The sequence below is a fragment of the Strix aluco genome, chromosome 24 (genome assembly GCF_031877795.1).
Source record: "Strix aluco isolate bStrAlu1 chromosome 24, bStrAlu1.hap1, whole genome shotgun sequence".
Lineage (NCBI taxonomy): Eukaryota > Metazoa > Chordata > Aves > Strigiformes > Strigidae > Strix > Strix aluco.
The window spans coordinates 7,832,292-7,846,124 of NC_133954.1; the positions used below are offsets into that span (position 1 = coordinate 7,832,292).

Below are 13,833 nucleotides of genomic sequence, written 5' to 3' on the forward strand. Positions count from 1 at the left end.
CCCTCCGGCTCCCTCCCGACCCCCCAAACCATTCTGCATGCATTTAATTCCCATAATCTGATTATTAAAGAGATGAAGATTAATTCAATGTTTCCTACCAAGCAGGGGTTTCTTTGCCTTTTTTTTTTTTTTTTTTTTTTTTGGTGGTGGTTTATTGCTGTTGCTTGAAAGGAGGAGGGAAAAGCAAAAGCCCTTCCCTCACCCCTTCCCTTCCCCAGACAGTTTGCCTCGTCTCTAGGACGGGTCGTCACCTCCGCAGCGGAGATCACTGAGAAAAATGGTCGCATGTCCCGCTTCTGCCATTATTTCATAGGCTTCAAAAAAAAAAAAAAAAAATTTAAAAAAAAAAAGTCTTTCTTTAAACTAACCTAAAATGAAAAGAAACATTCAAACAACTGAAAGAAAAAAAAATAATCATCCTGGAAAATAGAGGTGCTCTCCTGGCTTCTAAGGCTTTACAAGGCACTGCACTGCAGGCAGCATAGGCAGGAGGAATCCTGCCCTCCCACCTGCCTGCCGGTGGTTCCGAGACTGGAGCGGTACAGAGCTCCCAAGGGACACAAATCCATTTGGTGTTAAGGTGGGGGGGGTTTTTTATCTTTTTTTTTTTTTTTTTTTTTTTTTTTTTTTTTTTTTGCCCACAATGGATCTTGTTACCAACAGGGGGTTGGCAAGAATCCCCTGGAATTTCTCTTAAAAAAAAAATTAAAACTGAAAAAAAAAAAAAAAAAAAAAAATCAAAATTAAATGCTCCAAAAGGCTTAACGTCGCTCTGGGAATATCCACCAGCCGCGGGGAGGGAGGGAGCGAGGGGTCGGGGAGACGCAGCCACCGGGCACCTCAGCTGGGACAGGACCTCCAGAGGCTACTTAAATGAGAGGGCAAATGCTGCAGCCGTGAGAGGGGACCCAGCGCCGCGGTGGCCGCGGCTTCGTCACACCATCATCCCTGGGCACCCGGCGCCGCGCTGCCGGCGCGTTGCAGCACCTCTCGCTTCATTTAAGTAGCTGTCCTGGCACGTGGAGCTAAAAACGGATCCAAATTTTTTTTTTTTTTTTTTTTTTTTTTTTTTACCCTAGCCATCTACCTTGGAAGCCAATCAAACTGCCTTTTAATCTCGATCGGTTAATGAAAAAATTAGCATCTGTCTACGGTAACTGATTCCCAGCCACTCTTAAGCCCGGCATTGGCTTGTTCCGCTTTTCACGTTGGTGTCGGTGCTGCTCTTATTTCCTCCGCGCTTGCGTCTGGCCGCTCTGTCCCTTCTGGTGCTGCTGCTTCACCTGGGCCAGGATGTCTCGGATCTTGCGCTGAGCCATCTGCGGATGAAAAGAGCAAAAGAGGGGAGCTGGGGGGGGGATCCCGGGGCCAGCGAGACTCTGGGGGTGAGGGAAACAGCTTTGCATGTCGTGAAAGATGCTGGAGAGAACTGGCTCCTGGAAATCCCTTCCTGCCCTAGTTTTAGTGGCGTTTCCTCCAGAAGTTGGGTTTGGGAGGTCACACTCTGCGTGTGTGTGCACTCCCACGCCTCTTCCTGCTTCCCCCACCATCACCCACAGCAAAAGGCACAGCTCACCACCACCCACTTCTGCAACCACCACCAGCCAGGCGTGGAAAAAACTTCCACAGGAGGATACGCACATGGGCACAACCCCATACAAGCCATCAGAGAATCCACTAGTGTTTAGCACAGGAGCTGCCGGGGCCGTACCTGGCTGGCGTAGAAGTGCCCGATGATCTTCACGATGACCTGCTCATTCTCGTCGGGGGTCTGGTCCCGCGGCACCACCACCTCGGCTGCTGTCAGGTTCTGCAGCTCATTGACCTGCCGGGAAGAGGCAGAGATCACCCCGTCGCGCCGTGCGGGAAGGACGAGCCCCTCCGGGAAATCCCAGCCAGTCCCTCAGGAAATCTGTCCCTGGGGTGTCTCCAGGCACTGCCATGAAGCAGCCACCCTCCCAGGGAGGGGGGTGTGTGTGTCCCAGGTGCTCCCACCCCCATCCAAGCACCGCTTTTCCTTACGGTTTTGCCCCCTTTGCCGATGACCCTGCCCGCGGCCGAGGCGGGGACCCGGATGTGTGTCTCCAGCTTCACTTCTTCCTTCGGTCCAAAGAAGTTTTCCTCTTTCAGCTTCCCATAAATCCTGCCTTGTGCCTGCAGAGGGGACGGAGCACGGAGTCAGATGCCATCCGAGATGCCTCTCCCCGGCGTGTCCCCACCACGGCAGCCGGCTCAGGGGTCTCCACCCCTGGGACCCGCCAGCATCCCAGGAAATCCCAGTTCCTCAGGGTTTCAAACCAGCTCAGCCCCTGGGAGAGCTGATGGTGGGTTAACCCAGCCACAAACTGGAGGGCTCAAAATTGGGGTCAACTGCCCTGCTCCTCCCTTCCCAGCTCCACGGGGTGGCAGAAACGGACTCCCCAAATCCCCCGCGGTGACAGCAGCGCAGGGGAAACCTTGAACTGAGCTTCTGGAGGGCCCGTGATGACGACCATGCGCACTTTGGAGTCCGGCGTCTCCGGAGGAGCAATCTGGAGCGGGGAGAGAGACGATGGCTGCAGTGGGGAGCGCTGTAGGACTGGGCCCCCAGGCTGAGCACCTGGGCTTTTCCAGGTGGTTTTTGCAGCCAGAAAGGCCTCCCCCCCCCAGCTCAGGGAGGTGCTGGCAGAGGTGGGGGTCCTTGCCGGGACAACCCTACCTTGATAGAGGCACTTGCGAACCGGGAGAGCTGCTTGATGTGCTGCCCCTTCTTGCCGATGATGGCGCCGACCGCCTGCGCGGGGATGAAGACGTGCACCGTCTCCTGCTCCGGAGGCTGTGGGTACAGTGTCACCGGCTCAGTGTCACCGTTCAGGGCTCAGTGTGTCACCACGGGGATCAAGGCTCCAAGTCCCCTCTCAAATGATGCCCACACCTCTCCCAAGGGTGCAGGGCTGAGCCACCACCAGACCCTGTGGGGTCTGATCACCTTCTCTGTTGTGTTTACAAGACCAGATCCCACCCCCACGCTGGACCTGACCTGCCTGCTGGCAGCGGGGGATGCTGAAGGCATAACCCTCACCATCACAAGGGTCTTCTCCATGTGGGGGAGATCCCCAAGCTGGAAGCAGGAGGAGTTCGAGCTGCCTGGTGTTCACCTACCATGAAGGAGCTGTACGGCGCAGCCCCGGAGACACTGCTGGGTGGAGGAGGTACTGCGTTGGAGGAGGCAGGGAAGAGGCCAACTGCAGCCAGGTTAAGGCCAGGGATGAGGTGAGATTGTAACTAAGGGCAAGAGGAGAGAAACGCTCATTGTTTTTATCGGGGCGTCCTCCTAGAGAGCTCCCATCAGCCGAGATGCAGGGCAGGACCGGATTCCACTCACACTCATGGCGGCCACGTCGTTCTCGTAGGCTTCCCGCACTTTCTTCATGATCTCCTGCTCCGCTTTGCAGCAGTTCTCGATGGAGCCCTTCACCGTGATGGTCCTTTCGGGGTTGTACAGAGTCAGGTCCTGCAAGCTGAGGGGACAGGCAGGGTCAGCGCCAAGACCCTGCCCAACCAGTTCTCCAGTCCTTTTGATGGGTGCTCTCGGGGTGCCGGGGACACTGGGTGCTACTGTCACCATGTTCTGGGACTGTCTGGTCCCAGTCAGAGCAGGTATCATGGTTTGCACTGGGAAGTCCACCCTGCCTTCCCTAAAAACATGGCTTAAGAGCGAAACCCCCGTCCCAGCCATCAAACCAGCCAGTGCTGAGCTCTGCAGCCCTGAAGGGACAGGGAGGGAACACCAAAGGGATGGGGGGAGGAATACAGAAAATATAAAGCCAAGATTTTTCAAGAGAGCTTTGGGGAGTAAAGCACCCACGCCATGGGCTGGCTTCCCAGCTGACAGAGAGGCATCTCTGCCCACTCTCATCATATCACCCGTCTCCTCCTCATCCTCCCCATCTGCCCTGGGCTGAAGAAGGTCTGCCCTGGTTTCCCCAAAGGGAGCGAGGAGCCTTACGACGAGATGGTGATTTTTGTCTCCGTGTCCTGCTCCACTTTCTTCAAGTTTCGCCCTTCTTTGCCGATCAGGCGCCCCACAAAGTTGTTATGGGCCAAGATTTTCAGAGGCACTTCATCAGCTCTTGAGAGAGGAATAGGGGAAAAACCAACATGAAGGATTACTGCAGCCAGAAGAGGAGGGATTTGGTACAGAGGGATGGGGGAAGCTCAAGTCCCCTTGCTTAGAGTCCCTGGGTCCCCCAAACCGAAGCTCCTGCACACATGGGAGCATCACCTGGCTCTGGGCGTTGGGATGGTACCAGAGCCCAGCGAAGAGCCGCGCCTGGGATAAGCGTGCACAGACAGGCAGGGGGAAACCTTACGTCTTGGTGTCCTTCGCCTCCTTCTGCATGATCTCTAAAATCATCTTGCAGGCGGCGGAGCAGCCCTCGGGGGTGGAGTGGATGCTGATAGCTTTTTCTGCAGCTCCTGCATTTTCCTTCCGGTGCACATCGATCCTGCAAGCACGGGATGGGCGTTGGGGAGGAGGAGCAGCTCTGCAGCTTCCCGGTAGCGTTAGCGCCGGCTGCTCCGCTCCCCACAAACCGCCTGGAGCTCACACTCAGCTGTAAGGTTATATGCACCCAGGGAAGGCAAGAGGAGTTAATTCTGGGCTCGATACTCGACGTGGACGTAGCGGCTAGAAGCTCAAATCACAGAAATCCAAATAAGGCATCAGCATCTATTTATTTTAAGCAACAGGAGTGATTAAGTGGTGGAACAAGCACGTGCCTGGGGGATGGGATGGGCTGTCCATCACTTCACGTCTCAGATAAAGCCTTCCTTGGGGGACAAGAGCCCTAGCCAACACAAACTTGGGGGCCAAACGCAAGAGCAGGCAGGTGAAGCACAACAAGCTCATGTTAAATGAGACCAGCTGAAGCAGTGACCTCCCCGTGTGCCTGCCCAGGTCCCGTCCCAGCCAGGACAACCCCAGCAAAGGGAGACATGGAGGGAACTGCAGCCAAGAAAGCCTGGCTGGGGCAGGGCATGGGAAGGTGGCTCTTGGACACACTGCCCTGCACGGCAGGAGAGCCGGAGGGGCCTCAAATAGCCTGTTCTCCAAAAAAACAAAAAATCCAGCCTCGTAGATCACTGCAGACCGCTGGGCTCAACAAGGTGCAAACCTGCTCGTGGGAGAATGGACTCACTTGGACTGCGTCTGCTTGGTGATGTTCCTGATGGTGGCTCCTTCCTTGCCAATGATGGCACCCACGTACTGGGTGGGCACCAGGAGGCGGAGGGGGATATCCACTGGCTGCTGCTTGACCGGTGCCCCCGCGGTGACGGGGGAGCCCTGCCTGGGGGCACCGCGCGCTCCGAAGCCGCCCCGCCGCCCGTTCTCCGGCCCTTGCAGGGACTGCTCGTCGGGGATGTAGGAGACCTTCAGCGCGTGGTTCTCCAGCTGGTGCCCGTTCAGCTTCATGATGGCTCTGGAAGTGGAGAAGGGGTCGGGGTGGGGGTCCCTCCTGTCACACTCCCACGCCAAGCGGCAGCGCATCAGAATTAGCTCAACACAAAACGGGCCAAGCCCTCCCTGGCGTAACACCCAGAGAGGAAGCACCGGGACGAAGGAAAGGAGATGTCAGCGATGCCACAGGGACCTGGCAGGACTTTCCAATCAGCGTGGATGAGCCAAAGTACTTTAAAGGGAACCTTTCCGAGCAACCAGGGCAAGGACAGGTTTGTGCAGGGAGCGATTCCCACATCTCCTCTGCCTTATGATTTTTGTCTGATATCTCAAATCCCTCTCCCGGCAGGACTTCAGGGACTGCAAGAGCTGAAAGCTGTCGATAGATGGGGCTGGCAGCAAGAGCAAAGCGACGGCTTTGGCCACTGCTCTCTGCAGCTCCTTCAAACCTCCCCGGTTTCCTACGGAGACAACCCAAACTGCAGCTCTCCAGAAAGTGGTCAGTGACTCAACTCTTGCAAAAAAAACCCCAAAAAAAACCCCAAACAACCCCAAACCAAAAAAACCCCTAAAACTGGCTGAACAGAGAGTTTCCCTGCTAGCAGCCCCATCGCTGCAGGACACGATGGGACTAGAGAGAGATGCTTGATGAAGCACACGCGTCCCTGGAGGAGGAAAAAGCAGAGAAGGGTTGCAGATCTGACAGCAAAACTAACTGCACAACATTCTTTTGCTGGGTGCTTCCTGGTAAAAGAAACTCAAAATATTTCACCTCATAGGGTGCAAAGTGCAGGGCTGGTGTGGATGGACAAGGGACAGGAGGGCAAACCAGGAGCGTTCCTCTTGCTGGGCTCCACAGCCAGACCCTGCCCCGTGTTATTACAGAAAGTAAAACAAGACAGCGGTTCCCCCACGAAGGTTTGCTGCGGCCACACATGCAACCACAGCAAATTTGGGTTTGACAGCTGAAGCATTATCGGCCGGAAGGCCATTTGGAAGCCGGCGCTTTGGCAGAGTGACCACAGGCGACGTCCCCGGGGACGGTGGCGCGGCCACTGTGGCCACATTTGAGACGTGGCCGCCTCGGTGACGGAAACATTCCTGGATTAAAAACCTATCAATCAACCCCTGGGCTCCTCCAGGCTGCCCTCCGAGGAAAGTGCTGATCCCCTCCCTTTCCAGAGTCCCTCATCAGGGTAAAAGGAAAGCAAAATAAAGAAAGGTGAATACCCCATTAATTTTCCATTTGCATTTAGTGCAAAGTCTGACTTCCCCCAGGCCGGGTGGGGAAAGGAGCTGCAAGTGTCCCAATGACACAGCCCCCAGCCAGAGAGGACACTTGCTCCCAACACCTACCAGTTCCTATGATATTTGGTCTCATTATTACTTTTTCTGGAGATGTAACTCCTGAAATCATGTAGGTACAAGAAAATCTCTACTTTTCCTTGAGCGCTTTTTGCTCAAGGAAATTATGTTACATTATGTTTTTACTCTCTGAACTGCACAGCAAAGCCTCAAACCTTGGATGTCCACCTGGAGGTGAAGGAAAAGAAATCAGAACATGGGGAGCACGTCCTCAAAGATTTGTTGCATTTTAGCCAAAATTTAGGAATTCTGGGGTAATCTGAGTCCCAGCATTGGAAATACTTTTTTCTGCAAGCGGGAAAGGGGCTGGAGCCGCAGCAGGGAGGGCAGCCCGAGCTCCTGGGGGGACCACGGGGCACTTACTGCCTGGTCTGCTCCCGGTTGGCATAGGTGACGTTGACAACGGCCGTCTCGCTGTCCGTGTTCACTGCGAGCAAGAGAGGCAGAAATTAGAAAGGCAGCATGAATGCCTCACACCAAGGCCCCCCGAAAAGCTGAGAGACCCTCTCAGACAAGTCCCCACTGGGACGAGTTCCCTTCAGGGCTCCTCAGGGATTTGCAAACATTTTTCTCCTGCGAGGAAGAAGAGTGTCCGAGGGCTCAGGCCATGCTGGGCCTCATCCTGGGCAGCACAGACCCTCCTGTCTTATTTAAAGGATCCCAATGTGTCACTGCACTCTGCAGCAAAGCCACCAAAGCCATCTCCACCCCGTCATCCCTCGCCGGAACCTGGGGACAGCCCCAGGAGCTCCTCCGAGCCCTCTTTTCCATTTCTAGGAGGGTTATGGTAACTCTACTCTCATTAAACATCCCGGGGGCAATATTAAACCTCCTGTCTCAACTGATTGCCATTAGAGCTGAGATAAAATCTGCTGAGTGGAGACAGATAGTCCTTGGCCGGCCTCAGGAGAGCATCCAGCAACTTCCCACGAAGCGGCTGCTGGTGGGTACCCACAGGTGAGGTGGGAACGACGCCAACCCAGCACCCGATGCAGGGACACCCACGTGTGCTGCCCAAAGCCACCACACCAGACTCATCTTTTAGCAATAGAGAACAAAAGAAAAAAAAAAAAAAAGCCCCAGCAATCAGGCTGAGACCTCTTGACATCTTTAGCCACGGCTTCTGCTGACAAAGGAAAACTGCGTGCCTGTCCTCACCCTCCTCCCCCCCAAAAATAGCTGGGGCAGAAAGTATCTTAAATAACAGCAAGTTGGCATCTTTTTTCAGTTCTACCTTGCTCGCAGTTTTCTACGGTGCCATACTGGGCTAGCAAACCATCCAGAACCTGGAAAAGGAAGGAAAAAAACCTACTTTACACTGGGAATGTCAGGACAGACCAGGGAAATACAATCAATCAATCAAGACAGCTTTCTAGTCATTAAGATTTCACAAGCAATTAGATGAAGGAAGCTCCTGCCTGCCCCAGGATGCTGGACCAAGAGGCCTTGGAGCCAGAAAGGGGGGAAAAAAAAAAAAGAGTCGGGGAAAAGTCCCAGCAGTCGGTGGGAAGAAAGGATCCATTTTGTTCCTTATACAATAGATAAATCATATAACCCTGTATTAATGTAGATTCTCGTTGGTGTAGCTTACATTGCTTCTACCACTTCCATTTACTCCTGTAATGGAAGAGAAATAAGCTACACGGATGCAAAGGTCTAGTATAATTAGACCCAATTAACAACAAAAAAAAGGATAAATCAATTTTAATCCCAAGTACAGAAACCTGGTGGGGGGAATTAGTCCTTAAATCTAATCTACACTTCTCCACTTGCTCCTCTTACCTCCCATCGCAGCTGGGGTGGGATGTTTCGGATTTGAATTTTCCGGCTCCTGAAATAAATGAAAAGTGATTAAAAAGCAGATTTGGTGTCCGAAACGTGGCTATTTTGCGTTGAACTGTTGCACGTTGATGTATCTAATCAAGCTTTGCATTTCCATATGCTACTGGGGTTTCTGATGGCTTTTGGCTAATTACACCCAGCCCGGTCAGTGCTGGATTTACACTGGAAACTTCAGCGAGAACAAGATGCAAAAATCCCCCCGACCCTTTGGCACTGGCTGGAGCCCTAACGTGGGCACGGCTGGAAAGGCAGAGACTTTTGCCAGATTACATAGAAGGATTAGAAAGCAGAAAGGGAGCTGTGTGTCCATGTAACCTGCCCTCCTGCACTGGAGGCACGAAGAGACGACCCTTGGGATGCCACCAACTGCTGGCGGGACCCGCTGGAGCATCACTGCCACGTCCCAAAACCTGGCTGAATTTTAACCGGGGAGATCAAGGCACAGGCATCCTGGCTCCGCCACTCGAGATGGTTTGACTGCTTCTCTGGTCACATTTTTGGCTTTTCCTAACCTCGCTTTTCCCAAAATAGAAACTCTTTTTTTAATTCCAATGCCAAATTTGCCCCGGGGGTGCTGTCCCCCCACCCGCCCCTCGCCCTGCAGCTGCCGCAGACAGCTGAGAGCGGCCGTGGGCTCGTCCGGCAGCTCCAGCACCGGTGTGGAGCCACGGCACCGCAGCTGTCAGCACCCTGACGTACTGCCAGACACCCCAAGAACCCCCACCTAAAGGCAGTGACACCTTTAGGTACCCAAGGCTTTGAAAGATGCAGCTTTGTGTGTGCAACCCAGATGTGAACAGTGCCAACCCCCCACGGATGGCTGGTCCCCCCCTCTTGGCTTCTGTTTTTCAGGAATAACCAAAACCACTGAATTTTAAGATGCCTAAAGAAAAGCAAGATAAATGCCATGACCATGGCAGGCAGCTCAGTGCTGGCAGCACTATATGAGGTAAATACTCTCACACCTGGGCTTCAAATTCAAACTACTTATGAACGCATGAAATAATCCAAAAAAAAGGAGAGAAAATGAGGTTCCAGATTCTTATCTTCTAATTACACAACTTCAGAAGGTGGCTCAGCTCATTTGTCAATGAGAAGAAATCGTCTCAGCACGAACTGGCCCAAAGCCATGGGTATGATTTAGCCACACAGGTAAGGATTCCTCCTCAGCCCCTTCATCCCGCGAGCTGCCTCGAGCATCCCCTCTGATCCGTGCTGCCGACGCAAACCCACACACATCAAAATCCCTCAAAGGGCTGGCTGAGCCAGTTGTTTCAAACAAAACCAGAAGTGATGTTTCCCAAAGTCACCAAAGATTTCCTAAAGATTCAGACTGGAGGGACAGAACAGCCAGATCTGGGGTGTCTCTCCCTTCTAAAAGTCAAAATTAAGCACAAAGAATGAGAGTTTCAGCGTTCCTGCCAGCTCAGCCACCAGGAATGCTCCAAAACACCAAATGTTGTCACTAATACAGACACAAACTGGATAGATGGGAAAAAAGAAACGAACCCTTAAAATCACAGCGTGTCGTGGGGGGGGCTGCAGGAAGCAAAGTCGGGGAGGGCACACTCTGAAACCAGATCTCTCGTTTACATGCTAATCCGCATCCCAAAATGAATGGAAGAGAGATTAAGAAATTCAGAATGCGAAGAATGTCACAGCCCAGGGAGGGTCAAAAGGATTTGAAGTGATAGAGGAAACCCCATAGGTCTCCCACCGCCCACCCCTGCCACGGAAACTTGTCCGGATAGCTACAAGCATCTGCACGGGCAGAGCATGTGTTCTGCACATACGTGACCAGCATCAAATGTGCTATGGAGAGAAAAGAGCCATTTATGTCCTCACACCGTAATTCTGCTGGTGGCATCTAATTTTCTGCCCCTAAAAAAAAAAAAAAATTAATGAAAAAAAGAATTGGATCTCCGTTTCTGAGCTTGCTGGAGTGTCTGCCCAGGCAAAGCATCACCTGCATCCGCGCCGGCCGGGAAAGGTGAGGGGCTGCTCTGCGCCTCACTGGGGCCACTGTGCTTTTATTAATATGTTAATTAACCGGTAATTCCTCCCATTGCGACCACACCACTTGGATTATTTGCTGCTCCTAACAGCCTCCATCGCTGATGGATATTAAATCCCCGCGAGGCCGCGCTCGGAGCGAGAGATGGATCTTTTATCAGCCCAGCCAGGTGAGCTGCACAAAGCACAGCAGGATCCCACAAAACCCCGGCACCCCGAATACTTGACTCCTGGCCCATCTCCATGGGTGCTCATGCTGCCCCAGGGAGGGTGGAATCGGGGCCACATCCATCACCCTTCGGTGAGCTCTGGCTCAACATGGAGTTGCCCCACAGCAAATGGAAACCTCCCCCTCCGATGAGCAGCCCCTGCTCGAATCCAGCTCCATCTGAGCGCTCGGCAACGGCTGTGGTTAGAATTACAGAGGAAGTCATGAATAAATAAACCCCACTATTTGCTTTGCTCAAAGCAGGTCCTGCTGTATTTAAATCCTCATCACAAAATGCCACTCTTCGCGCCACCGAATGCAACAGCCCGGTTCTGCCCGCTCCCACCTCCATGCCGAGCGGAGCTTTACTCCAAATAAATAACTCCGCGAGACGGCGATTCCCCGGCTTTTTATTCACGATGTGCCAAAGGCGGGAGCTCCTCCCTCCTGCGCCGCTGAAGGGCTCTCACAACCTCCGCTCGCCCGACCTCGGCTGCCAGCCAGGACCGGCACTCGTGCCCCTCGGGCGGGCAGGAGCCACGGACCAGCCCCAACATTTCCAGCCTGCGGGAGAAGGCAACAGCTCTCACGGATGCTGCTCATCTTATGGCAAAGGCAGGAGCCTCCCAGATCCTTGGGGTGAGCCGGAGCGGACTGATCGACCTGGTAAAAAAAATGTCTATTTGCAAATCTGGATGGTTTCTGCCCACGTGCTGGTGGCTTTTTTTTTTTTATTTAAAGAGAAAAAAAAAAAACGAAAAAAAAAATGGGGGTGGAGAGAGGAGGGCGAACAGCTGCAGGGCTGTAAGGGGAGAGGAACCGCGAGTCCCAAGGATGGATCCTGGCGTCGCCCTCCTCCTGCTCCGTCGGTGCTATTTGTGGTAACGGGGTTTTAGCATCTTGCTACATCCCTCCTTCAGCCCTCAAAAACCTGCCAATGTGCCCGGCAGCCCCGTGCGGACCTGCTGGCTCTCCTGCAGAACCAGGAGGCAAAGCAAGACCTTTGAAATCTCTTGACGCTCTCAGTAAACCCTCCCCGGCCATGGGTTGGGCTCACTGGGAAAAAAAACCCACCCACCGGGGAAAAAAACACCCACCCTGATGCAGCCAGACTGTAACAAGGGGCTGTGATGGGACCCACATCACGAAGCCATACCACAGATGAGCATCTTGGGTCAGCCCCTCCATACCCCCGAGCAGTGGAAGCACCAAGATCTGCTCCATCAAAGACTTTCCTCAGGTTTTCCTTCAACTCTTTAAAGAGCTCAACACACCAACAGGTTAAACTTCACTGGGGGGAAAAGCAAAGAGACAGAGCAAAGTGCCACGGAGGATCCTGCAATATCCAGGTACCATGGAGACTTCCTGCCCTCTCGTGCTGTGCCCATCGATACCGTGTGGGTCAAACCCAAAGTGCACCAAAAGGAACCTCTTCTCCAGAGGGGAGAAAGGGAGCTGAAATGGGAGAAGGCGGCAGCAAAGGAAAACCTTGTTCATTCAGAAAATACTCACTGCTGGTCTCTGACAGCCCTGGAGCCAGCTGGAAACCATTGTGTGTCCCCAACACACCCAGGGCCCTCCCAGCCCACACGGCATCGCTGGCGCTCGGTGTCGCGGCCACAACCATGTCCTCGGAGCCGTGCACCCTCGGGTGCCCACGGCACATCGGCAGCACAAATGGACTGGTACCCTCAGCAACCTTTGCAGAAAACCCTGATCACCCAGGGAGGCAAAATCATCATGAAGAAATCCAAATTAGGTTTTGGGGCTTTTTTGAGTTTGGTTTTTCATTTTTAAATCCAACAGGGAAACATCCAAACGCAGATTCAGCCGTCAGGCATCCGCCTCCTCTCACCTCTGGATGCATCCCCAGAGATCACCTTCGAGAGGGTGGCCGGAGCCTCCTGCTTAATTAAGAATCTGCTGGTAATTCCCTGGAGTGGACTGGCACGGTGGTGGCGGTGGCAGAGACCCAAGAAAGGGGCACTAGCTAGTTAGGAGCAGGCAGCCTGGCCGGGGGCCAGCAGGAGGCTGGGACTGGACGCTGCGAGCCAGAGGCGACGGCAAAGCAGCACCGGCACAGCCCGGCCACACTCGAGGGTTTTGCACAAGCCCCACGTGGTGTTTTCAAGGTGATACTTTGGGGGAGCAGAGCCAATTCTCACTGCATCACCAGCACGAGCGCATCCCTGCCTCCCCAGCGAGACTTGCTGTCACCTCCTCCCAATAAAGTTTTGGCCACAGGTCCCAGCTGAGACAAGAGCTGCTCTCCCCCAGCACGGAAAGCTGGAGAGACATTCAGAGAGGAGCATCGCTGCACCCACAGCTGCTGAGCAGGTCGACAGCAGAGCTTGGGATAAAATCTGCCTCTCCCCATCGCACCCCACAGATGCGCCTCCTTCCCCCACCCTGCGGCACACGGAGCCTCACGGCGCAGGCAGGGGCTCGCTGACAGCCTGGGGTTATTTTGCCACCAGGATTTCACAGAATCACCTAGGTTGGAAAAGACCTTGAAGATCATCTAGTCCAACCATTGACCTCACACTGACCGTTCTCAAAATTTGACCCCAAGCATCCCCAGCTCTGGCAGGACAGAGGCAACTGGAGGGATCGATGTGGTGGGCGCAGAGGGTGCAGGATGCTCAGGTCGCTCCAACTACTGTCTCTGAGCATTTAGCCCCAAACAACGTTCCCTGTGACCTGCAGGTAACGGACACTCACAACCACCTGCATTACCAGAGCACGATGCTCTCTACAAGGCTCATCTTTAGCGGGTAACAAAAACCCCCTGCACAGGAGTTACTGCCACGAGCGAAACGGCCCCACGGCGCAGCCATCTCCATGGATTTCCGTCCTCTTCCCCACCTAGTCCAGGTTTTGTCCTGACAGCTTGATTTCTCTTTAGCCCCAAAGCAAGGGGCTGATTTAGTGAACGTCTGCTAGAGAAAAGGTCAACCCCAAGCAC

The 13,833-nt window shown here is 53.8% G+C and overlaps 1 protein-coding gene across 5 annotated transcripts in view; it reads right to left on the bottom strand.

Moving 5' to 3' along the window:
* Positions 1-605: 605 nt before the first annotated feature.
* Positions 606-13,833, bottom strand: part of IGF2BP1 (insulin like growth factor 2 mRNA binding protein 1) — a 30,537-nt gene continuing 17,309 nt past the window's right edge. The window contains exons 3-16 of one of the 5 annotated variants that reach the window (XM_074849360.1): positions 8,588-8,636; positions 8,040-8,091; positions 7,169-7,232; positions 5,181-5,462; positions 4,353-4,487; positions 3,989-4,111; positions 3,365-3,500; positions 3,138-3,264; positions 2,907-2,951; positions 2,699-2,826; positions 2,457-2,531; positions 2,023-2,154; positions 1,712-1,825; positions 606-1,319 (exon numbers count right to left, since the gene is read on the bottom strand). In XM_074849360.1, coding sequence (XP_074705461.1) covers positions 1,227-1,319; positions 1,712-1,825; positions 2,023-2,154; positions 2,457-2,531; positions 2,699-2,826; positions 2,907-2,951; positions 3,138-3,264; positions 3,365-3,500; positions 3,989-4,111; positions 4,353-4,487; positions 5,181-5,462; positions 7,169-7,232; positions 8,040-8,091; positions 8,588-8,636 — 1,555 coding nt within the window. In that variant the 3' untranslated portion in view covers positions 606-1,226. Of the gene's footprint in view, positions 1,320-1,711; positions 1,826-2,022; positions 2,155-2,456; positions 2,532-2,698; positions 2,837-2,906; positions 2,952-3,137; positions 3,265-3,360; positions 3,501-3,988; positions 4,112-4,352; positions 4,488-5,180; positions 5,463-7,168; positions 7,233-8,039; positions 8,092-8,587; positions 8,637-13,833 lie in introns of all 5 variants that reach the window. The other 4 variants (XM_074849362.1, XM_074849361.1, XM_074849363.1 and 1 more) reach the window with 4 other exon arrangements.